Raw genomic sequence first — 26,441 nt, forward strand, 5'->3', positions numbered from 1 at the left:
CAGCTATTCTTGCTTTCCCAAGTAGATTCATCTGGATAACCTGACACCTGGTTACAAGTGTCACTTCATGATGCTTGGCAAAGATCTAAAATAATTTTAAAAAATTACCAAGTGAAGCCTTCTAAGAAGACATATCAAAGCTCAGCCAGTTTATCATGCTTTTCTTCCTGCTTAGGTTATCCCTTTAGTTTAGAGATACAGCACCTTAATATTTGTACAGTATTAAATATAATTTATCAAGAAAAGCTGTGAAGAAACTTGCATTGATCTCCTTCAGAATAAATAATCTCACTGATTTTGGAAAGGCATAGATAAGCCTGGTGGTCTAAAATTCAGCGTTAACAGCATGTGCAGCTAAGGAAGGTGCTCCTCGAGAAAAAGAAGGTAAAAGTTGGGTCCTAAAATTGAAGTGAATGTGCATGTTGCATTGAAGGTGAAATAGCTTTAGAAAAAGCCTTTAATTTTTTTTCCGAGTCCTGGGATCCCTTTGAACTACAAACTATTTTATTGCATATCTTTTTAAGCAATCAGCTTACTGCAATTGATAATTTTATGCTACTCATTTTTCTGGTTCACACTGAAAAAAATATAGGGGAAACTCAAAAGTAGAGGGTCCAGATCCCACAGCTCTCATTCATCTACCAGAGTCCAGCTCTGCATTCCCTTAGCAGCATCTGAAAATATTTGAATAATAGAAGGAACACATTTCTGCAGCACCAAACGTGATGCACTGGTACTATTTGAACAGAATTTGTTGTCCTGCACTAGCCTGTTTCTGAAAATAATTAGAAAATAATATTTTTAGAAGGTGTTCTGAAGTTAAGGGCTGTTTTCCAGAATGATCACTGTAAGGATCGCTGACAGATATGTAAAATGGCCCACGGCCACCAGCATGCATCCCATGGTCAGTCCTCTGGAAAGCAGAGCATACATGCTGTGGCACAGCAAGTGCTCCCTCCTGCCCAGCTGCCCGTGCAAGTCTTTTGAAAGATGTATTAGAGACAGAGTGATGCTTCAGAAGTCCACCCCGTAGGGGCAGCAGGCTTATATACAACATCATTTTCTGATGTCTTTTGCCACGTATCAATTATTTCCCTTTCATTGAGGTTGGAGCACATCCCAAGCAACACTGAGTGCTGGGGAGGGCACTCTGTTTTTCACTGGATCAAGACTTCAGTTTTAGTGGAGAAAATAAATACAATTAAAAAATACATATATTTTTTTAAGTCACTCACTGCTGTGGGTAGCTGGGCTTAGAGCTACTATGAAGGCAACATCTGCCCTCCTACAGCTCACCATGTAGCACTGTGCAGGCTGTCCGGTGCTTGTGGGGGCAACACAGAGAAAAGGATGCAAATCCATTTCGTTCTGCCCTCAGATCGGCATTACCCGCTCCTGACCCAGCTGCTGGGTCCAGTCACGTGTCTGCTACAAAGCCTGCTGAAATTCCACCAAATTCCACTGAAGGAAAGGAAATAACTTTGGGAAAGAAAGTGGCTTTGCGGCCGGGTGCTGCCCCACTGGACACCCCTCGGCCTTTCTGGAGAAGTTGCTCCATGTGCTGAAGGAAAGCAGAATCACTTCACTGCCTTTCAAAGTCAAATATAGCAAAGAGGCAGGACTATCTAGGCACGAGAATGAATAACTGCAGTGGCTTTTGATCATCATACACCTCTTTGGTCCTCCTACGAAGCTTGGTAGTGTCTCTGCAAGAGTGAACACACTACACTCTTCAAGGAAATGCTGAATGGGTTTGCAGTGAGTAGCTCTTTCCATTTAGTGTAAATCCACAAGCAGAGACACGAAGGTGTTATACCAGACAGCTGTAAGACTCTGATTGTTTTCTCTTGTTCTACTGTTTTCCAGTTCTGCACAGTTATTTATGCAGTTATTTGCAGGGCAACAAACATGCTCATTTGGACACCCTAATTATGGATTAGGTCCATTCAGCAGCAGCTGGAAAACATTTTACTTAGCTTTTAATGAGGCAAACACACAGACTTCATCACAGTACCTCATCCAGTCCAAGTTTGTCTAATATTAGTCTGGTTTTCTTTAAATCATGTGATAAGCAAGGTACTAGTGCAATCACCACAGATTGATACCAGGCTTACCCTCCGCAAATAAAGATGTAACTGTGTAGACGTAGACAGTACCCAGGGGATGATGTTTGCATAGCATGTTGTAGTAAAGAATGAATAAGATGGCAAACAAATCTAGAAATGAGGTATCCGTTAGCCTAATGGTAGAGCAGGTAAACTAGTCAAGCCATATTCATACTAAATTTCATCTTCTGACTCCTGATCTCGTTCAGATGTTTTCAGTAATCCCATTTCCATGGACTGGGACTGTTTAACCTTTGAACGAACTGCCCTGGAAACAACAACAACAACAACAAAAGAGTTGTCAACAGTAAGTCAAAGGCTTATATGGCCATTTTTACATGGTAAAAAACTGTTTAACTCTTGCATCTCATCGGGGAATTAGGATGATTGATTTATGAAGACTTGAAGTGGGCCACTGTGGAGGACAGTGGAGATACTGATTTTGAGCAGAATCTGGGCAGAATTTAACCCCAGGCCTGAATTGTAGATACCTGCATTTTAGCATGAGTGACCGCTACACAATGTGAGTGTGTACCGTGACATTAGTATGTGCTGCCTTTAACAATACCACCTGTATGTACTGCTTGTAAGAGCTTGTTCCTATGGATACATCTAAGAGTGTCCACCTTAAGCAAACCTCAGTGTAACATCTAGAAAGTTCAGTGTTGTGCAGGTACGAGACCGATAGCTGTATTCACCTGGAAGAGGACTATAAAGCTGTGAAGAAAAGCAAGTCTGGCCAGCCTCCCCACAGATGGGAACTCTGCGCAGCGTGCCCTGATCAGCCTGGGGGGAGCCTGTCTGATGCTGCAGCAGCCGCCGTTCTCAGCATCAGAAGGGATGTGAGATCACCGTCACCTTCTCTAAAGTTGCCATCCTTTACACAGCGAACCAGTTACCCAGCCTTGAGTGTCGGTGCCTTTTGGACTGAGATCCAAAAAGACATGGCACCCCCTCAGTGCAAAGCAAGACTGCAAGAACTACATATGGCGAAAGCACAATAAAATAGGGCTGGTAGGATGGTAGGGGTAAAGCGAGGGGTGAGAAACATGTTTAGAACAGTGAGTGCAAAGGCTTGGTAAGGTCCCGTGGGCAGAAGGTGATCACACATGGCAGAATCAGGCTCATTTTTACAACCAAGTTAACTCTACAGTTGGAATTTTGTCAGAATTAGCACTGGATGGCAAGGGAAAGGGCTAACTTTAGAAATTAGGGGATGAAACTGGGTAGTGAAAAAGAAATCAGGTCTAATCACAGGAAAATGTTAGCAATGAAACCTGTCCAATAATCTTCAAAGTTAAATCATGAAGCCTGCTGACTAAGCCACTTGGAATTAGAGTGAAGCACTGGGAGAGAAGAGGGATGATGTGGGGAAAAAAGGTCTCTCCTCCTTGTAACTTTCTGCACTTACAAATGTGGAACACTATCAAAAAGAGCTAATTTTATGTGAAAAGCATTGTGCTGTCAGAGCTGTACTTTATGAATGTTTTTCCCCTTTCCACTGAAGCAATAAGTCATGTTGTCTTCATTGATTAGCAATATCTATTTTTATTTTACTTTGCAAGACAATTAATTACTTTGTGGAAACCTTTTGATTTGTCAGTGAAACTTTTCTAAGATAAAGCTCCTGCTAGACTAAATAGACTGGTCTCCAACATTTTAGCGTTTCAAGTAACTTACCAGCTGACGATTGTGTAATTCACTGCAAGTATAAGAAAAGCAAAGGCATAATGCCAGCAATAGCACATGGTCAGGAACATCATATTAGTGTGATCCGTCTGATTCCACTCTGGGCTCCCATTTGGAGGATAAAGCACAAAACCAATCTGTAATAAAATAAAAGATATTTAGCAAATGTCATTTGACATATATCCTATGCCATATCATGTATTATGCTACCCATCACAAGGCAGGCATTTCATTTTCTTATAGTGCCGATCATTTCTGTGATCATTATTAAAAACAATTTTGCAGTCATACTCAGGTGCGATGGATCATTTCACACAGTTTTGTGCAGAAATGCCTTTGAAGATGCAGAACCAGTCCCAGAGACCTCCTGCTCTTGCCCACCAAATTAAGGAGCTGGCCCAACAAGTCCTGCAGCAATCACAATTACATACTGTAAGGAAAGGGGCTGGTGCTCAGTCGTGTATGGTCTGAACTGCAAGCACATCACCAACCAGCAAACCTGCCTGGCCATTTGCACTGACTCACTCCTTCCCAACAGCATCTGGGAATGTGTTACATGGTTCAGAAGATGAATAATAAATTAATAAATAAAGGCGAGCTGTAAGTCTATTTCTTCTGGGTCATCCAGGGAAAAGGTCAGGTTTTGAAATCGTGTAAAAATGGAGCTTTCTCACCAAAGGCTATAAGTTCATGTGAAATACATAGCTGGTTTGTTTATTCAGAGCTGGGAAAGATCAAATTCAGATTAATGCATAAACAGGGAAACTAGTAATCCCATGGCTACACAGGGGTCTGCCTTGACGAGCACCGGTCCTCTGTACTGCCTAATACTCTTCAAAGTCACTGCTCAGCAGTTTAGCTGAGAAGTTAGGAGCTGGGAAGAGGAGGAGAGGAAGAAGGAGTGGAGGAGTGCATTTTGCATTTCCATGCAGAGAATTCAATGAATGAGGGTGTTGATGATGCAGAAAGAAAGTCCCTTTACCTTTTACAAGTTTGTCATGCTGCAGCCGGTATGTGGTTTTCAGTCACACATACGGTTGAAGTCTTATGCAGGTGTGAAAAAAAGCCACACTTAAATCTCTTGTATTTTTAGTTCTTCAATTTTTTACTTTGAAACAAAAACTGCATTGTCTCCAAAGCTAAATAAATAACTTGCTCTATAATTAGACTAGGCAGACAACAAAGAATAAACGGTCGCAACTAATTCCTCTTATGTAAAGCTTCATAAGTCATGGAAGAGAAGTTTACAAACAAGAAAATAAAACACGAAGTACTGCAGCACTAGGTTCTTGCATTCACTTATAGCTGTTTCGGAGGTCTGTCTCCTTGCCAGAGCAAGTATTTAAATATTTGATTTGGTGCTGAGTGTCCAGTTCTCCTAAGGAACAGCAAACGTTTTTATTAATCATGTCTGGCCAGCATATAAAAAAGGGAAGCCAGTCTAGACATGCCGGAAAGAAAAATCACTGGAGTGACCTCAGTTCTCCACTATAAGATGAAACACACATCGGCACTAGTGCTCCTATTTCTTTGTTACAAGATCGAGCAATTCATTAAATTCTGTCTCTTGTTTGACAGCAGAGAGAGGGGCGCTATCAAATATCTATTAATTGGATAGAATCACAAGTAAGTGAAGGCATGGCAGCTACAGTTTGAAAAGTCCTTTTGGGAGCCACATCCCTGAAATATAAAAGTTTGGGCTGTAGCTTCTTCTGCTCAATTTCCCCAACACTGGTAAAGCAGGAGGCCTTACATCACTCAGCCTCTTAATGCGAATTGGGAGCTCAAATACCTTTTAAACCTAGGTCGTTACTGTTGAACCGCTTTTTAGAAAGTAGAAAGAGGCAACCAACATGAAAGATAATTTGCGCCTTCGTTCCTCTTCACGCAATGTCAATAGGTGCTTTGCCTCGCCTGTCCAGTACTCCGCTGGACATTTACTCACTGCTCCGGCAGCTGACAGTGGGAACTGGCTTTGTAAAGAACAGCATACGTTGCCAGGCTGTACAATCACTGCTGTTTGGCTGGTGAATCTTGAACAGGATGTTACAGAGATGAGAGGGGTCGTTCAATCACAAGGGAGAGCTCAACAAAACCACCTTAGCTTTTTTTATTGATTGAAATAAAAAAGACTAGAAGTAAAATGGCTTCTTCATCTGTAAAACAGATATGATAAATTCTTTCATCTCTTTAAAGGGACATTAAGAGCACATTGTTTTCTATGAGTCCTTCAAGGTCTGTGTTTAAAAGGCATATTATATCACCTGTGAAACATCTGCAAAGGGGTAAATGACTACTTTTGGTGAAGGAAGACATTCGTAAGGCAGAAAAGTGACCTACCTGCCAGAACCAGCTGCCTTGTAATATACAGAGGCTTGTACGGAGCATCTCTAGCACAATACTGCCACGGAAGAAAACTTCCAGAAATATGCAAACAGCAGCTCCAAAGATAGCAAATAGCAATAACTGATGAACATGAACATCCAGCATGGCTCTCCCATGAAGATGGTAGCAAAACAGAAAACCTGGAATAAATTAAGTGATCAGTTTAAGATATTTCCTTCCCTTGTAATCTCCCTGCATCTACTTTTAGAAAACAGTGAACCTTTAGCATTTCTCTTTATGCCAATATCACCTTCTTAGCTGAACTGAGTAAGAGTAATTTTTTAAGACTGATGGCTATGTACTGTGTACTCCCGCTCTTGAGCTCAGACCAGGAAATTGCCTGGGCAGCTGCAGCTCTGTCACCTTTCATTTAAAACACATTAACAAAAAGTCTCATTCACCTGCCTCTCCAGTGTAACAAGAGGGATGCTATGAGAGAGGCTGCGTACAGAAAACATAAACTGTGTCTCCAGTGCAATTCCAACACACAATTGCTGTGCAGGTAAATGGACTCACACTGGCTTTAGCTAACAAGTCGTGTACCATGTCAGTACACACATTGAAGCACATGCCCGAACTACTGAGCACTTAACCAAAACAGGCTTGTGCTGCTATTTTCATAACATTTCTGTTGCTACCTGAGCCAGTTAGGAAAGCACAGATACACCTCTACAGTGTGTGATCATGCTCCAGGCTGCAGTGCAGACAAGCCCTCAGCAGCTTCAGGAGAGCCAAGGCTGATCTTTTTTAAGGGAGTTAAACACCCAGCTCCCATAGGCTCATTCTCTCAGGCTGATTTGAGATTCCCAGACCAAAGACTGATACCCCTCTGCAAGTTTCACATGCACCTCTGCAGGGAGAGGTAAACCGACCTTCAATGAACACTGCTAAGGAAAGCATCATCCTGTCCATGGCCACTGGCAGTGTGTTGGTCCCATGAGCCACGATGTCAACCAACCCTGAAATGCCATAGAAGAGGTACATGGTGGCATGTTGCCAGTTCATCAAGTGATCCCAGTGCTTTTCCTCATAATTATACAACTTCAGATGAGGTCCGTCGGGAACAAACTGCTCAGCCACCATTCCTGCGCATGAAATGAGAATTATAAATATTTGTCCTGGTGCTTAAGGTATAGACTGATGATAAGTCTTTATACAAACAATAGAGGCAACAATATATCCCCACGCAGCATAACACCAGTCAGTTTGGGGTTTAGTCTGGCTGCCTGAAGATTGCTCTGGGTGATTGCTGTTTTGCTCCCTTCTGACCAGTTCAGCCATTCCCAATAAAGTTTTTAACATGTTGTCCAAATTCAAGTGAAAATGCACAAGGGCCTCAAAGATAATATTTTTATATAAATTTTCAAGAAAATAGGCAGTGGGTGGAGGACAGATGAAATAAGTTGCTTTGCTGAGGGAAAGACCACAGAGCGAGCTCAAGCATATATTAAGCATCACATAATCCGGAGAGGAGAAAGCCAGAGGAAACCAGGCTTCAGCTCCACTCCTGGTGGGACTATTCGCATCTTGCAGTTTCCAGCAGTGAAAAAGGAGACAGCTATTCTGTGCTGCTTTTTTTTTAAACAATTGCTATTGTAGTAGTCTCCTGACTGAATTTTTCAGCTGCCTTTCCCAGTGGTTCAAACATGAGTATAACACATGCTAAAGTCCCCGAAAGAAAGATTTACCATTTCAGTCCCCTGCAGTATGCAGGATGGCAGAGTTCAGACTCTTAATTCAAAGGGGATTTTTCCTATAAAGCCATAGAAGGAAATCCCTTCACTGTGCAGATTTATTAAAGGTCCCATGAGAATGTATACCAAGTTAGTATTTGAATTGCTTCTCCACCACCTCCCTTACCTTGGCCCCTCGGTGTCTTGCTAACTAGCTGCAGTACTCCAGGCAGCAGAAAGCTGCTTTTAGATACTTTATATCATCAATGAAGTTTGGGAAGGGTTTAAAATGTGTTATGCTTTTAAAACGTTAAAGTTTATTATATTGTTTATAAAGTGTGGGCCAGCATCCTGCTGTATAAGTACATACGCTGCAGAGCAAATGCAGTGGTTTTCCACCCTTATTTCAAGTTTTCCTAACATAGAAACAGCAGGTTTTACTCCTTCTGCTGCTTTTACTGTTTATCCTTGCCAGGGTTTCTTGTCCATGTTTTTGACTGGAATTGAAATTACCATACTTTACAATAATAGCTTTTTGTTTCAGGGTGAAAATAAAAACACTAGATGCATGTTTTAGCTGCCCAACAGTCTCTAGACACTGACTGGGAGATTTGTAGGAAAGATGTCCCCACTCCCAGCTCTAAATGAATGCTATTTTAGGTTTTGATAATTTTTGAAGGCATATCAAAGTGAGTACTGTACACACAACATCACTTCAGTGCTGATGTATCTGAACTGATACAACTCCCAGAGGGGAAGGAAAAGCAAGAACAAGATTGTGGCACAGCCTGCACCTTGATTAAAAACCAGGCAACTCTGAGCGTCTAAAGAAGAGTAGATAGATAGAATCTAAAACCCTAAAAAGATAGAATCTAAAAACCTAAAAATACTAAAAATTAAGATCCTGTTCAACTTGAGAGCCACACGTGCTAAGCTCCCCAGGTCCCCTGTTATTTAGCTTACTTACTCTATAAAGGTAAATTGCTAACATACAGCCTGCTGGAATGTAAACAAGGACTAGGCACTTCCAGTCAGCTGCACAGCTCACTAAACCATCCCTGTGGGTTTGTACCCAGGCCAGTCCACAACAGAAGGAGAAACAGCCCCCACACACACTCTGTTGCAACAGTCCTCCAGCAATAAGAGCTGTAGTTCAGTCTTTCTGCGTGAATATTTTCACTTTGGAATGACATTAATGAAGAAGCATCTGCATTTACATATTTTATCAGTAACTCAGTGGAGACTACCGACATCTGAGATGGCTGGATTCAAAATAGGAAAGCAATGTCCCCACAGTGTGGTGCTCCCAGTGTGCATGTGAGAGCCTCCCTTTGCCTAAATATCTTATCTCCCTCCCTGAAGTAGTAAGCAGCATGTGAACACTCAGTCAGACTAGCTGTGAAGTAGTCAGGAGACCTTAAAGAAGTTCCAAAAGAGCACTACAGATGGAAACCGTGTTACAGTCCTAACTATGTCATCAATATCAGTAGCCCTATCAGTTCTTAGATTCATGGTGTTTAAAGGACAAAACACCAAAACACAATGAGATATGTTTTATCAGAGAACAAAATTTAAAAAGATAAAGTATTAAAAGGCACGGCCTTTGTTGTCTGCCCCAAGTCCACTTTGCTTACCAATGAGGGCAAAGACAGCTTTGATGATCCCCTCAACAAACTCCAGGCGCTGAAATCCTGCCCTGGAACCAAGGTAGCAAGCGTTCTTGTTTTTTCGACAGGCATACTTCAGTGGATACTTCACTGACCACCACAAGCCAAAAAGAAGGAAAAAGCTTCCAGGGAGGGCATGCCCTTTGAAATTGCCCATGGTTTTCTGCTAGGCGATACCTGAAAGTGAAACAAATGTAGATCGATTATGGGAATAGTGGGAGAATTCTGTGGGTTATGATTTTAAAGTATCTATCTCCTTGCATAGATCAAAAGGGTGTCACTGAATTAAGTACTTGCACTTTATTTAAAAATAAATTTGGATACTTATTTTCCCTGGCTGTTCAAAACACCCAGCCAGTCCCCCCATTTTCATAGCTTTGCAGAACAAGAGACCCAACTGCAAAGCAGCTGACCTGAAATGCAACGCTGGCAGTTGGCAAGTTAAGAGAAAAAAAGCCACAGTACACTATGTCATGCTGTTGAAGTTGTACTAGCAATAGAGAGAACATGAATATTCACAATTTTGTTCTTTCACCTTTAGAGAGGGTTTTATGTTTCTTTACTCCACAAACAGAAATCAAGACAACACCTGACTGAAAGAAAAATGAATTTTATACAGATCCAGTGGGTAACTATTCACTAATAAATTGTATTTTGTATTTCAATCCAGATGTCTCATTATCTCAAATGATAATGTCATATCATGATGTTATCATATCATGACATATCATAACATCATAATATAACATGAGAATATAATGATGTTATGATAATAACATATATGACGAGAAAACATCCAGTCGTTCTCAATATTTGATAGGTGAAGTATGCACCCACAACTAGATAAGTATTATCAAGCACATCAAGTGCACTGAGTGATAAGGTTATTAGTTGGTCAGTGTTACACAGTCATTTAAAAGCAGTGCCATTAATAAAATCTAGTAATTCTGGTCATCACCCCAACTTTTAGGAGAGTTAACTTAGCACCAACAGCTTCTTCATTAAAACGACAGTTCTAACATTAAATTGCAATTTTTCTTTAAGTTATTATAAACTGAGTTGTTGTTGTTGTGCTTCATGACACTAAGACACACTAAATCTTTGCACAGGCAACAATCAAGAATCACCCCTTTAGAAGCACTGGCAATCTGTACTTTCTGTTATTATCGTTGGTGACTTAAAAATCCGATCACCACGCTACACTGGAGCCATCTGGTTATGAATAGAACATGGAGGCTCTGGTATATTTTTATTTTCAGTAAGTATTTCCTATGGTCAGCTCTGCATAAGAAGTTTTAAACTGTGGCTTGTGGGCCATGGAGTACTTGCAGATGGTTCACGTAATGCTGTCTAGTCACGTAGCGTGAGCCCTCTCCTATTTCTGGAGGCTAAACTCCACTGAAAGCATTAATTTTTTTTTTTTTAATTTTTTTTAAGAAGAGAAACTTTTCCACATGTACAGGTCCTGAAGCTGCCATAAGACTATTACCCAACTGCATGAGGAGAGGTGACCTATATAGCCACAGAGGAGGAGGAGAAAAACCTACGACTGTCCATGCGTAGCACGAGGCAGGCTGTGATTTAAACAGGGATGCTGAAGAGGGTCCTGCCCCCGCTGTCTGTCCCATCCTCTCCCAGAGCTGTTCTCTCCCACTGGAAGGGCTGCAGAAGGGGAGAGGTGAGCTTTAAAAGCTTTCCCTGGATAAAACTCCCCTCAGCTAATTTCTAGGGAGGTACAAGAAAAGGGAAACGTGATACTGGCTGCCCAAGCAAGCCCATTTCTGGATGTGTCCTCACGGGTATCGCCAGTGCTGGCGTCCGCATATCGAAGCTTGGAAGGAAAGCATGCCAAGGGGGCTGCAGTGAGCCCAGGGAAGCAGCGCCTGCCAGCCACGGGGCAGCCAAAAAGGGAACCAGGGACGTGCTTATGTATTCTTATGAAACGTAAAGGACTCCATACGGGATTTCTGCTGTGCGGAGAAGGGCTCTGGCACACCGCTTGTCTCCCGTCAAGAAGAAAAGCAAGGGTGCCGTGCCCAGAGCTGTTGTGGGGGGCTTTGCCTCGCCTGTTGGCCGGCCGGCCGCTCAGACCAGAGCAGCAAAAGCCGTGGGGAGGAGCGAGCGGTGGCAGAGCCGGCAGGCGGCTCTCAGCACGGGCACCCCAGCCACCGGGATGGTGATGACCACCTCCATCTCCGCTCGCAAAACACTGAATTAAGCTTTAAGCCTCCCTGGGGCTGAGCACGTGTTAGCGGTGCTGAACCAGCCTGCTCGTGGGCTGAGCATCTCTGATGCTGGCCCAGGGGTGGCTGGGCAGGGCAGGAGGAGGAGGAGGCGGCAGCCGAGGGTCTAAGGGTCGGAAGACCCTTTCTCTGCCTCCCCCACCACCCTTAAAGTCCCGCTGGGTTGATGCCTGTGTGTTTTATTTGCAGGCGGGAAAAGCACTGCTCACTCTCGAGCAGCCTACGGCACAGTCGGGCTCTGAGTGGCGCGGTTGGGGGGCTCAGCCCCAGCCCCCACGATCTCACAGAAGAGGTACCTCATTTCGGGACATCTTTAGTTCAAAGATTCTGACCAGCTTGTGCATCACTGCCAGTACTCAAAGCACCATTTTTTGCCTCAAAAAAGGGCAGTACTAACACGAGCTGAAGTTTTAGGCAATCGCATAAACTTTGCTTTAAGCCCTTAAATCCTTCTTTTGCTTTGAAAGCCTTAATTTCTGGTTCTTCTAAAACTTGCTGGCCTGAAAGGCTTTGCTGTCTTCTCAGACACATTGTTTTTTTTCCTTCCTTGAATGACAGGAATTGGGGACGAGTGGGGAGTGGCCTTTCCTCACCATATGTCTGATCTCACTGAACACCATTCATCACAAAGACTTTATTCATTAGATATTTTATTATTCACCACAGGTACATAGGACTCCAAATGGAAAGATTTACCCTGTACCCCACATCAAAGTGAAATACTAGATTAAAAAGATAAATTAAACCTATGAAAAGCCTCCCTCTAGGAGAGTACAGCTGCAGTAAGAGTCAAATGAAGAACTGTGTGTTGATGTCATCTGCACTGCATGGTACACAAAACTTCACAAGTAATTCTCAATCTGTAAATTCACACCTGGGTTATCTAGAGCTCAAATCACTGCAGGATTTTTCTGTCCTAAATCTGAGTAATCCATCAAGATACTCTGTTTAAAACTATTTTTGCCTTTCAAAACAAGGGAAAAGAAGAAAAGATTGATACAGCAGCTGCTGCTGCATATCCAACATAAACAAAACAGAATCAGAAAAATTGATTTTTTGCTATAAGCAATACAATCACACACTATTAGCTTTAGAGAGTGTAGACTTCAGTTTTAATTCATCTGAAGACCTTAGGGATCTTTTGTAGGATTTCTCAAGAAAGAGACATGTCAGGTCTGCCAGCCAGCTGTTACGGCAGCCCTTTGGAACACTGAATCTCAACACAGTCACCTTCAGAAAGGACTTATATGAATTATACTTTAAAACCTCAGTAAACTTGAAAACATCATGACAGAGCTCACCTTAAACTGATAAAACTTGCCAAATTGTGAATTTTCTCTTAGCAGGCCTGAGAGTTTATTCCGGCAATGCTAGAAGTCAACTGCCACCACCCACAGTTTTGATGTGACTGGCAAGTTTTGCCTGCAAGTAAACCAGGTTGTATCACATGGTTTGGGGGCTTAGTACGACACCGAGGACACGGCGAGGATAAGCGGAGCCTTCCCTGCGGGAAGACCACCGCGGGGTCAGAAGGTGGATCTGGGAGGTGTGAGGCAGGGGTGCAACAAGAGGTGGCAGGAGAGGAGGACAGGATGGCAGGCTGCTGCCTTTCCACGCTGCGCTTTGGCATCGCCCTGTGCAGCCCAGGACAAAGCAGCTCCTGCCAGCTCTTCTGCACGGCTTGGGAGCCAGCCAGTTTTGGTGTCTCAGGTGCTATTTATTGGACAAAGATGGTGTCAACGTGTTATGACACTACTTAATAAATTTGAGGGTTTAATTTTTAGAGCCTTATCCCATAAGCTAGCAAACAAAACACTGGAGGACTGATGTTGCAAGACATGCAAATCTCAGACCCTCTTTTCTCCTCAGTGATTTCAGGGCCAGGGGTGCTGGCAGAGCCACAGCCATGTTCTCAGCAGCAAACCTTCCTTGCTGCCCACCACCTTCTCTGGAGAGCATCATCTGCTAGAGATGCAAGGAGAGAAAATCCTGAGGCAGCCCCACAGCTGGGTGCCGTGAGGTCTGGGTTCGGCCACTCGGGGTCTGCCCACGCTCCCTCCACTGCCCCCCAAAGCCACCCAGTCACACCAGCTGCTGCACGTGTACCTGCAGCTGGTGACCTGCTTGCACAACCTCAACTCGGTCCAAATCCTGTTCCTAGCCCCGCCAGGCAAAGCCAGTGGTGCTGGTGCCTTCAAGAGGCACGCAGACAGCCGGCATCACCCAGCCACAGCCCTCACCATGGATGACAGGGTTTGGCTTTCCAGCGAGCGAACGCAGACTCCCTGACCGTTGCTGATGGGATCGTCCCCGTTACCTGCTGTGTGCACCCCCAGGATCCCTGTGGGCTCACTCAGCTTTTCATATCTCCACCCCAAAACCTCACCACCCAGGACCCTTCCACCCTCACCAGCAGCCGTGGGGCTGCAGCGGCCAGGGCACCACCAAATTTTGGAGTCTGGCAAAGCAAATTTTGGACTCTAGCTGGGGGAAGCTCCCTCTCCACTGACCAGTAGGGTTGCCACCCCGAGGCGTGTGCCCAAGAACCAGACAAGGAGCATGCTCCAGCCCAGATTCGGACTCCTTGAAACCCCACTCTCGGGAGGGTGTGGGGCACACCAGGAGGGGAGGCTGCTGTCAGGGTTCAGGGGCACCCATGGGCCTTAATTGCCCTAACCAGCTTCACCCAGGACCCCCACCCTGGCACCCCTGCCCAGGGCCCCATGGTCGCAGAGCAACTGGAGGAAAAGGTTATTAGGTGTAATTATGGCAATAAACTCAATTGCCAAGGTAGTTTATAAATTTTAAGTACCAGGCAACATTTCTGGAATAAGGAACGCGAATAATTTACAGCTACCTGTGATTGTGAGATGCTTTTTTTTTTCACGTTTTGAGAATTCCAAGCATAGTTTTTCTTGCAATAATCACAGAAAGCTCTGCAAGATTCAGGCTTTTCCAGCAATTAGAAAGCTGCATAGTATTGCAAAAGTGTTTTACACTCAAAATTTGCTGAGCAAATACAGGTTGTTGACAGTTGCCCACAAATTCCCTATGTAGCAGTAATGCTTCGCGTACCTGGGACATTCATCCCTCGGTTCAGGCTGCATCTTGCTCGTTGGGGTCTGAAGGGAATATGGGGATCCACTGGCAAAGGAGGGGATGAGCAAAGGCAGTTTCCAAGTGAGCGTTCAAGAAAAGGCATGCATTTTTGTGGGTATTAAAAGCTGCCTTTTTAGCCTGAAAATTATCTCGTCTCACTTACACCAGCAGAAGCATGAAAGGCAGGCAAGAAACAGACTTACAGGATCGATTTAAACATCTTCTGACTTCATAACATTTACCAGTTTGATTCCTGATGTCTTGAGGCTGCCCATGTGGGGACTAAGGAAAGACTTGCAAGTGGTATGGAGAAACTAGCTATACCACCTGGTTACTCAGATGGCTTCTCAATCGCTCTTGAAGAACTAGAGTAGTTTCCCTTTTTTTCCCCTTCTTCCTTTAAAAAAAGCCAGGGGCTTAGGCAGTGTAACCTGTACTGGACGGGGACACAAGCAGTAGCTGAGCCAGAGCTGGCCCTGCAGCAGGCAGCTTCCCTTCCCTGCACATTCTCCTGCCACAGCAGTATGCCTTGCAATTTCCTGTGTTTATCAAGCCCTGAGGGATGTTAAAGAGGACTGTCAACCAGAAATGTGGGTTTTTTTCAGAAATGACACAAGTTATGAGGCCACAAACTCAGTCTGCTGCAGCGCATTCGTTTTTGCTACAGAACCGTATGGATAACAAAAGTTAAACCCAAAGATGAAACATTAGCAAATTTGCTGCAATGCTAAAACTGAAGAGGTATTTTTCTCCCATATGCTAGATTAGGAAACAATGATGTGGAGTTTATAATATTTGATTTCAAGTGTTTATTTATCCATAATCATGATGTCAGTGAGAATAATGCACCCAGATCAGAGGAGGAAATAACACATTTGTAGACACTTTCTAATCAGTGCACAAGCTGTGATCATACAGCTTTTACTGAAAACTGGAATCCAGCAAAGTTGAATGCATCTAAGACAAAGAAAATCACAGACAACTTTATTTCCCTACCAAAGTTTCCTACTTGCAGTTACAGATGTATTCACAAGGCAAGTGCCTTTTATCCTGCAGACATTAAATTGTAAACATCAAGGATAGCCATGCTGATCCAAAAAACAATGTCTGCTGCAATTACTTTGTTCACTAAATGCAGTACTGATTTCATGTCGTGTCTAAAAGTGTTTCAGCAACTACAGCCCCATGTTTCCAGATCATATCACTGCTCTGGTGTTAAGGAAATACTCAGCTGGCATGTATAGCTCCTTCAGAATTAAATTGGACCTAAGTACTGTGTATGCTAATGAAAGCAGGACTTCAGATTTGACATGCTAAAAAATGACAGTATAGCCTTGATATTTTTGGCTTAAGGGTGTGGGAGATAAAGATTTCCAGGTCAAAAAAAAGAATTGTCATGAATAGGCATCTCTGAAGCCTGAAAGAGAAGAATTCAACCGTTGAAAAAAAAGTCATCAGGCCTACAAGACAGGGATGAAAACAAAAATTCCCAGAGAGGTAATGACCAGAAATCTATAGACTGGCCTTAGACAGGAGGGACTCCGAGACACAGTCTCTCATAGTGCTGAGTTTTGGCCCGCAACCTGAACTACTCTATTTTTTTCAGTGCCTTGCATCTGTCAACAACTCCTCCTTCCCAGATACTTATCCTTCTCAGCCCTTTGAGTGCTCCTCACTGTGTTTTTTCATCTCTTGTGACCCTCAGTTTTCTGGCTTGCTTTCCCCTTCTTCTGTGCATCTGCTGACTCTGTTTCTGCTCCCATAGCCGAGCAGGCTATCTCCAGGGGTTATCCAGGGACAACAAACACTCCATAATAATCTTACCATTGGCTCTTGATATCAGAGCAGCTGCTAGCCTGTGGATGTGAAATTTTTGGTCTTCAGGACTGCCAATTTGGAGCCTTTTATTCGCATCACCACAAGTTCAAAAAACATACACGCACAAAAACTTAAATCTTGTAATTGCATGGGATACGTAAGAGTCATTTTTTCCTGTGAAAGATTCATAGTTTCTTTATTGGCCATAAAACCTAGTATTTCCTAGCACTGCCTGAAATAAAGGGTAAAATAGCACAGGTATGTGAGTTAACTATTGCAGGTATGAGAGTGCTACCTCCTGCGGGAGTACGTTCGGCTTCAGCCCCTGCAGCCATCTCCCTGCCCGCAGGAGCCCAGCGGCAGCCACTGCCTCCTGTGGGGCGACCTTCCAGCCGTCCCCTCTGCAGAGCAGCAGTTCCCTTCCCACAGAGGGTCACAGCAGACTGCTGCCCTCGAAGCGAGGTACTGCTGATGCATGGCTGCTCCCAACCCAGCAGACTCGAGCAAGTTTTTGATTGTCTGCAGCAGCAGCTGAGCGCTGCCAGACGGACGGCGTGGTGGAAGGACCTGCTGTGACATCCCACTGACATCCGAGACTGGATCCCCCTTCCAGCCCACGCGGCGCTGGGCTCAGCTAGCTAGAGCTTTTACTGCTTCCTGATTTTAACCTGAATTGTGCCAGCTAGGGAAATTCCTATATGCTCTCTCTTTTTAAACTCAATTCCTCTTACTGTCTTTAAAACAGCCCAAGTCACTTCAGTGAATGACCTCTGCAGGACCCTAGGTATCCCTGGAGGTCCATGGTCAAGCAGAGGTCACACCACCAGTAAGAAGATTGCTCCCTGGGTATTCTACCAAACCCACTTTTGTAGGGTATAATCCCTGGCTGCTCCTTGTAGTTCCAGGTGTGCTCACCTGCATGTTCTCCTCTTCCTGATAGACACGCTAGGAAAATGTCAAGAGAGCAAAAGTTTGTTATATCAACTGACACTTCATTGCTGAAAGCCCAGCTCTGGAGAGGAAATGAAATAAAATATGGTTTGATTTCTGTTAGCATCACTTTGAGGGACCTTCCCTTACAGTGTCTTTACAAGACAGTCAGGGCTTCAGTGGAAGGATCTAGTAAGACAGCAAAGCTGACAGGACCACTGGACTATGATAAATATTTGTAATAAATACTAATGACCACTTGGGCTGTGACAAATCCTGCATCTGACACTTAGAGAGCACTTTACAGACTGTTAGAAGTTGCTGCAATTGTTATTTATGTTTCCAAATACTTCTTGAAGACAAGAAGACACAACCCCAAAAAAGGGGTGTTTACTGAGAAAACTCAGTGTTCGAGTGGTCTAAAATGCTATTTTCTGCCTGCAAGGAAGCCAGGTCTGAAAGAGAAAAGTGAGGAATTCTGTTCTTGGAGAAGGACAGACCTTCAGGTATGGAAGACAGGGCTTGCTGACCTCAGTATCATTTATAATTCTTTGGTTGCAAGGGTTGCTCCCTTACTGTGGTGACTAGTGACTGTGCAGAAAAGGCATCTAGATTTCCCTTTGTTACATACAGTACCAGATATTGGGGTCACTGAGGCCTTTGAATGAGAAACTGCAATATTACATAGAAGACCCTGTTCTAAAGAATCACCAAACACTAACAAAATATGGTAAGCAGAAGTGTCACGCTGTGCTGTGCATACTAGTAAGCTTTCATCTTAGGGATAGTCTCAAGTTAACAAAAATGGGAAGGCACCTCATCTCAACAAATGCAAGAGCATTAATACGTCCCTGTTGGTGTTCATAGGAAGGACTCAGTTCTTTTACCAAAAAATTACAAACTGGCTCAGTTACCCAATGTGATGCTCATAACAGCTCATACTTGGGCAACAAGCAGGTGACATCTGTGAGGGCTGAACTTCTCTTGTCCCCTGCTAGGGAGGAGACTGGAAACCAGGGGCTTGTGTCCACAGTGTTGGCTTCTAGTGGGACACTGTGCTGCATTTTGCTGTCTCTTGCTGCTGAGATCCAGCTTCTTCTTCCTGAACCTCTGCTTTCTGAAGTTATTTGATTAAGTGATTCTTAGCCTTCAGCCATCCTGTCTCTCTGTGGAGCACAGTGAGGTAGTGTGAGCCTTCACGGCTCTTAGATGGCCAAGTGATTTAACATAGAAGTTTAAATCTCATGGATTTGGATGCTGTAAGCAATGATATTTGAGAGTTTAGGGCTTGCAACATTGTGCTGTGATAAGAAGGAAAAAAAAAATTCTAAAAAGCTTTCTTGTCAGTAATTTCCATAAAGCCATGCAACAGAGCAGAAGGTAGGATTTGCACCTAGAGCTTTGCCTTGGCTGACTTGCCTTTGTACCTGGAAGTTTTCTCTCCAAGTCTTGTCTGTCAAGATCAGGGTGCTTGATGTGCTGCTTGTCACAAGGGTGACCAAATGCACTGCCTCTACCAACTATCACTTGGGGGAAACACACTCTCAACAGCAGAAAGCTGTGTGCATCAGAAAAGAAAGGGAAACACTAATGAATAAATGGGAACGTGGGCAAGGCAGTCTGTAACATTGATAATAGCTGGGAGAAATGGCTGGCTGAGTTAGCCCAGCTAGAAAAATCAAAATGCATCAGAGAAACAGGTACAGTTCCTCTTTACGGGACCACCTCATACTCATGAATGGGAATCAGCTGGTGCTAAGGCAACATTAGCAGAAAGCGAAGAGTCCTCCACAATGCAAGGCTACAGTAGCAGCGGGTTCAGTTCCTGCTGCCCCTCAGACAACTGAACTAATGGAGGGAGCAAGAGTAATGCTATGGGGTAGGAGCTTTGTAATTCAGTCAGACCAGCAGCCACAGCAAGGGGCTGTATCCTTTTCCAAACCCACTGGCGTTACAGATGCTACACTCTCTATCTTAGAAATGTCTCAAGTGCAAGGTCGTGTGGAGCAAGAGTTTTAGGAATTTTGCTCAGATAGCATTAAAATATTATAGCAGGCCCTGATTTAGGCATAAATTAATTAGAAAGTACTTAAGTCTCCTTTTTATCTTCTGGAGCAAAAAGCAATACCAGAACTCAAGGTTGGGCTCGTGCTGCACGATAAGACAGGACTGGCACGGTAGAGTGGCACTCTACTAAAAACTAAGATACTTCATGTTTAATTATTTATAATCCCTGGGTTTAGGAACTTGCCTTGCTCATAGCTAGGAAGAGATGGTCAGAATGACTACTGCTGCCAACTGCAAGTGAGCATGAGCATCTTTGGTCACACCTAAGAAATAGAGTAGGAGCCAGGTGACAAGAGGTTTGACTCTGAGGAATCTTGACTCATGTACATCTTCAGGCTGGAAAACAAGGGGCCTGTTTTTGTGCTGCTGCACTGGCTGTTTGCAGTACTGAGTAAAATGGTATTTCCAGGCAGGTTTGGTGTGCAAGAAAAGAGTAAACAGAGAACCGTTTGCCTAAACAGAGGCATAATTATTCCAGCCACTCCTCAAGGTTCATTTGACTTTTCTGCCCCAGCAGTTATTTCTACCCACACTCTCCACAACTGAGAGAAATCTGTTTGGTTTACCCAACTCCATTTGTAAAGAGAAAAATACCGGAGAAGCCCACATAAGCAACGCTGAAAAGCAGCAAAAGACATCTGAGCGCACTTCGGAAAGCTAACTCCAGAGTCAACAATGAATTCGCATCTCAAATGGATATCGAATACTTTGCTTTTACAAATGACAAAGTACTTGTGGTGGCTTATGGTACAACGTATGCCATAATTTAGAGAGGTCCACAATAATATAAGGTGATGCAAACAAAGTTATGCATACTGGAGAAATCACAAGTCCTAGGTGTGTAAAGGCATAGTAATCATCATATATTCAGTTTAAAAATCAAGAAGCATATATACTTTGTTTTGAAGTATTTCTATGTTTCAGTTCCTAAGCTCTGAAATTTCAGAAAGCCACTTATCAGAAAGATAATTAAATCTTTGACACTATGTCAAGTATTAGGCATTACTGAGAGAGAAGAATGTGATTTATCGCTGAAAAATTGAAACAAAATGGAACACATGCAGGGACTGTAAGTGTGTTTCCAAGGGTTATTCTATTTTGAAATAGAATAGAGAGGGTGGGATAGTCTAATTTTAGGGTCTCTCTCATACAGTAAGTGCACACGGCTACATTTAAATTCTCTCAATTTTGCCTGGAAATTAAAGTTTGGCTGTACGTCTCCATTTGAGCCATCCGAGGAAGAGAGAGAGGAAAGAAAATCAGGCAAGAAACTTAAAACTACAGTGAATGTTTTATTCCCATCCCTAACACTTAATCCCCCTTTGTTCGACGATCCAGAACCACCGCTGCAAAAACTCCTGCACATGGGGTGAAACACTCCGGATGGCTGCAAGGGCTCCAGCCGCGGTTTAACACCGGCAACCTTCGGGAAAGCTACGGCTGATTTGAAAGTCCCGGCCGCGCTTTTTACCTCGGGACTCCCCCCCCCCCGCCACGGACCGAGTCCAGGCAAACATGGAGTAGCTGTTGTCCTTTCACCCGGGAATATTAAACCCCCTTGCCCGCCCTGCCTTCACCCCTCTCTGCCCTGGGGACACACACACACCTCCAGCCTTTCCCGACCCCCCCCCGGGGGGGCTAGAGAGAGCCGGGCTGCCCTTACCTGCGCCGCCCCGCTCCCTCGCAGCCTTTTCCTCCGCCTTCCCTCGCCCCCTCCGAGGGCTTTCTCTGCCGGCCCGGGGGAGCCCCGCGGCCGCGGGACCCTCCAGCTGCGGCCGCCGGGGGATGCGCCGCCACCGCCCGCCCCAGATGTTGGTCCGCGCCGCCACCGCCCCAGATGTTGTTCGCCCCAGCTGTTCCCCCGGCGGCCCCGCCGCGGGGCGGGCGCTTTTCCTCCCCGCCTGGCCGGGGAGGACCCCAGGGCAGAGCTAAAGAGAAGGGGCTGGGGGCAAAGCGAGGTTTCCGCGGGATCCGGCGCTGCCCGGTGTCGTGTGTCCCCCCCCCCGCCCCGGTTCTGCCCCGCTTTCCAGGAAAAGCAGCCCGGAGCGGGCAGGGCTGGCGGCGGGGCTCACGGCCGGAGGTAGCGGCTCCCACCAGCCCCGGCCGGCTAGGAAAAGGAGGAAAAGTAGAGAGACTTTCTGACACACAAGCCCTCCTTTGATCGCTGCGTCTAACAGAGGCTTTTTATTCCACACACCGGCCCCCCCCCCCCCCGCTCGGTTTTCTCCACGAAAATGAGCACCCGTGGCTGTAGTTCCTGTAATTTTGCAGGAATGTATGGCAGAGCCCTGAATCCAAAAGAAGAATGTCTGAAAATAAAATTGAAGGGATGAAGCCGCAGTTCTATTTGCAAACGTCGCGCTGTAGTAAACGGTGTTAGTGACACTACTGAATCACTCACAGTACCATGAAAGGCATCTTGCACTGCACCACCTCTGTTACGTTAGCCGGCAGAGAAAACCAACAAAATCCTCAAACCTTTCGTAGGGAAAAATGCGCTTTTGAGGTCTTTGCCAGGAAGTTGTGATAATCAGGTTTTGAAGCTCTGTTTAAACTACACCAGAAGCCTCCCTGACCCTTTCCACCCCCGTCAGCATCAAGCTCTTGTGTTGTCAGCCTCCCCTGGGGCTGTTGGAATAGCCAAGCCAAGGTGCAACTCTCCCCACCAGCTAGTTATAACTTGGACTAATTTCTGAGATACACCACCACCACCACCACCCCCTCACCACCACCCCCAAGTCCCCTAATTTAAGATTTCTGCTTTTCAGGATCCGAAATCTTTTTGCTCTGGGAAATTTGTGGATGAAATTAACTCCATGTGAAGATGAAACTTAGATCAACAGCGCATTTCTGTTTGACACCTTTTCACCCTCGGTTATCTTCTCAGAGAGCTCTGTTCATGCCTGTCTCTTTAGTATGAAGTGACACTTTCACTATCAGATAAATAGTACTCCAGCAAATACACTTCAGCATCTGGCAAGCAGATGCCTTTGCAGGTTGGGTGATGTAATGAGTACAGAGAGAAAAGCAATTAATATTTTCCAGAAGGACCACCTCTCTGTAAATTGTTTCAGAAATCCAGCTTCTGTGGCAGCTGCTCCCTTTTCCTGCTCTGAGTGACCTCTTTTGCAATTTTTTTTAGGCAGCAGAATGTATCTCATGTAATGGCATTAGTGCCTACCTAATGGATATCCTTCTGTTGCAGAAGTTTTCAGTTAGACTGAGTTAAATCAGTCAATGATACTGATAATTGTGATTACCTCATCTCTTTACCATTGGTTTGATGTGTTTGTCTTGGCAGTAGAGCAAGAATCACTTCCTGGGATTCCTCACTTCCACCCATACTTAAGATGACTTAAAAGTGATTCTAAGTAATGATTAGTGTCTCCAATGTCAAAACCTCCAATTAGCATCCTGGAAACCCTGCAGGGATTGTGCATTTCTGTGACAACCCTTGCAGCGTGCATTAAAGTAACCACAGAGAAGTGCATGCATAGAATATTCTATAAAACTGTTAGGGACTACAGAAACAACAAAGCATCCTTTGCAATTATTTACCAAAGGTCAACAAGAGGCCAAGAGCACTGTTACATTCAGTCAAGTTCAGACCTTTCTTCATTTGCATCTTATTCTTTTTACCTTATTCCAAAGTTAGGAAATTAATTCACCGTACCCATTCCAAACTCAGGATACATGCCTGACACACAGGCAGGCAACTGAGCCCTTCTTTAGCTGGAGGAATAGAGCATCCACCTGCCTCTGAAAGGGCTACGTGTGCTTCCCAAACCCTGGTTGGTCAGAGGAGACAAGAAATTATATAATACTTGTCTTGCTTGCTGGGACAATGTATTCTGAGAATTAGTACAAACAAGGGCAAATACCTTAAAGAAAATTTATGTGTAAAAGTTAAGTAAAAGAAGTGAAAAATACTTGCTCAGATCACAGCTGTTTTCCTGCCTGTTCAAGATTGCTTTCTACAATACAATTGTAAAACACAATTAAATTTACTAATAGATCCAGTTTACCAGTTTGTAACCAATAACATATTGGATCTATTCCCCTTTTCTTCCTGCTCAATGTGTCCATCAGCAAAAGAACAATTGTCTTTAGATGCTTAATGTCATAGTGAGTGTTACGTCTGTGCTATGAATGATTCTGGACAACCATTCAATACTTGAATGGCATGGGTTTGATATGATTAACATTGCTTTTGCTCTATGGTAAAATGACCATGTAATCATACTGTGTGTCCTCTCTGACTTAGTAAGAACAACCTAACAAGTAACTGTGGATAAAAACTGTGGTTTCTAAAATAGAAAAGCAAGAATTTCTGAACAATACAGGCCAGGTGCATAATTTATGTCTGCCCATCCAACAAACTTCTTATTTCCATATGCCCTTGTGTCCTCCTGGTTTTGCCTGGAAAATTTGTTCATAATTGGGAATCTTCATTCTTGCTGGAGTCAAAATAAATATCAGAAAAAATGACAAAATTCATTAAGGAACACACTTTAAATAAATGTCCATGGGGCTTGAGTCCCTAAGATGCTTGCAAAGGAGACTTTTTACAGGCATTTGTTTGGTTGTTCACTGCTGATATTGAGCATTGCACCTGAAGCTAGTCATAAAAACATTTCTTCGTGGCTAAGCCTAAATGCTGTGAGATGATTTGCAAGTAGTGCTTGAACCGCTTTTCACAGGAGTTACCTAAATGAAACATCACAAGGCCAAACGCCTGTGGCTCCAAGCCCCACAGGTCTACTACATTGCATTTAATATGGCACCTAGTTCTTTTACTTCATCAGAGTTATCATAGGTATCAAGCGCTTACATCAACCATATCTCTGTACTTCACCATTTGCCTGCAGTCACACATCTGTGCCTTGACCCAGATACTCGTGAGCACGTTATAGACAAATTAGAGTTATGCAGGTTTTAGGATTACTGTAACATCTGCAGTTTGGCCCAGAAGGTGAGCGGTAGCACTTGGAGGCAGGTGAGCTCTTTCAGCCTAGTCACCTGGGGTAACAGTACCTTTAGCAAACGGTGGAAGCAGATGCCACCATAACCTTCCCGCCGAGATGTTTCCACAGGGCTCTCGCAGCCGCGCTCTGTGCCTTTGGCCTTTGCTGCTCTTACCCTGGCTGGCCACATTCCTGCCAGCCTGCTTCCCGAGAAGGCCACCTGGCCTCCAGCATGGTTATGGAGTAGGGATGTGCAAGATCGTGGCCCTGCACAGTCAGGGGATGAAGCTAACTGTGGACCTCCTGAGCCTAGTCCAGTCCAACAGGACAGATTCATGATATGTGTCTGTGCAATATCTGAAGTGACACGTCTATCTGCTTCCTTGGACACTTCAAGTCTACGATGTGCTGTTTGTAGGTAGGTATCTCTAGCACCACATCTAATTTATAGCTGATGAAATGTAGCATATAAGGGTAGCTGACACTGATAAAATAATTGGTCTCCAGAGTGTCTGGAAAGTTAAACGAATAATTCTGGCCTTGCAAAGTTTATGCAACAGTTGAAAAAAGAGCAAATACATGCATTGGCTGTGCCTTGAGGAAAAGCAAACATTGACATTCTGTTTTCAATATAACTTGTAGCAAGAAAAATAAATAAAAAGTGAATTTCAATACAAAGACCCATCTTACGACAGTCCAATTTTTGGAGTGCTAGCAGGGATATTTGCTCTCGGATGGATTTAGAAGATACGGGTTTACATCTGTAATGTTTAAAAATGCTTCTAGGTCTAATTCTGCCATCAGTAAAAAAGGTAGTTACATTATACATGGCACTTAAAAAATTATTAATGTTCATAATTACTAATTATGATGTTGTTATTTGAAGTGCTTTTCATTTTTTTACAAGTAGCCTGTGTAAGAAACTCTCAAGAAACATATTTTTTCAAGTTTGTATCCTTGCTGTGCATTAATCAGCAATTTGTCAAGCTGTCTTCTAGCATATAAAAATGTATCCCCCCTGAAGAAAGTCTTTCATCTAGAACACACAAAAAGAACCACAGAGAGAAATAGTTGAAAGAACTCCACTTCCCCCTATCTGCATTAAGAGAGGAACAGCAATAACTGTAGTTGCAATACCTGAAATAGTCTATAATTCATGGGTACTTGGCTATGTTTCAAGTTGATTAGAGTTCTTTGAACTAATCTAGCAATTTGGCATGGGGAATCCAGTGCAATAAAGCCAGAAATGCCAAGCGTATTAATGGTAAGAACTTTCTCCTCAGACTTCTCCATTTCTGTAAAATGCTGATTCAGAACAGAGAAATCTGGGGAAAGCAGAAGCACCAGGCGAAAGTCGTTTGCAGAGCCAAATATTTTTCTTCTCAGAGTATCAGTACCTGAAATGAATATACGCCTTGACACTGAGAGCTGTGCAGGTGAGGTCTTCTACAGCACAAGCATGTATAAAAACGATGATCCCTGTCCCCACATTGCAGATTAAGAATCTCCGCTTATCCTTTCCTTGTCCTGTATCAGCTGAATGAGAACAAAGATGATTTTTAAGGCTGCAGATGCCACCACAGAAGTTTGAAATGTGGAATGACATATCTTTTTACTACGCTTCAGGTCATGAAGCAAATTTTGAATTAGAAAGTAAGAGATTACTCATGCTGGGGAAAATTATGTGCACTAACCTGGCATTTTTCGGTGGAGGATGGTCAGCAACAGCTTAGTCGAACAATATCTACAACAGTGTAACTTCTCAATAGTGTCAGGCAGTGGAGAGCTTGTCTGGTGTACT

The 26,441-nt window shown here is 43.9% G+C and overlaps 1 protein-coding gene across 4 annotated transcripts; it reads right to left on the reverse strand.

Moving 5' to 3' along the window:
• Positions 1-443: 443 nt before the first annotated feature.
• Positions 444-26,441, reverse strand: TMEM45A (transmembrane protein 45A). Of its 4 annotated transcripts, none has more exons than XM_069785683.1 (6): positions 26,335-26,441; positions 9,487-9,696; positions 7,052-7,264; positions 6,135-6,319; positions 3,786-3,931; positions 444-2,373 (listed from the first exon to the last, which is right to left on the reverse strand). In XM_069785683.1, exons 2-6 carry the CDS (start codon positions 9,674-9,676, stop codon positions 2,280-2,282), a joined length of 828 nt encoding a protein of 275 aa, XP_069641784.1. In that variant the 5' UTR covers positions 9,677-9,696; positions 26,335-26,441; the 3' UTR covers positions 444-2,279. The 4 variants fall into 4 exon arrangements, with proteins under 4 accessions (XP_069641784.1, XP_069641781.1, XP_069641782.1 ...); XM_069785680.1 differs by lacking the exon at positions 26,335-26,441 and adding an exon at positions 21,340-21,624; XM_069785681.1 differs by lacking the exon at positions 26,335-26,441 and adding an exon at positions 19,037-19,141.

The sequence above is a fragment of the Haliaeetus albicilla genome, chromosome 6 (genome assembly GCF_947461875.1).
Source record: "Haliaeetus albicilla chromosome 6, bHalAlb1.1, whole genome shotgun sequence".
Lineage (NCBI taxonomy): Eukaryota > Metazoa > Chordata > Aves > Accipitriformes > Accipitridae > Haliaeetus > Haliaeetus albicilla.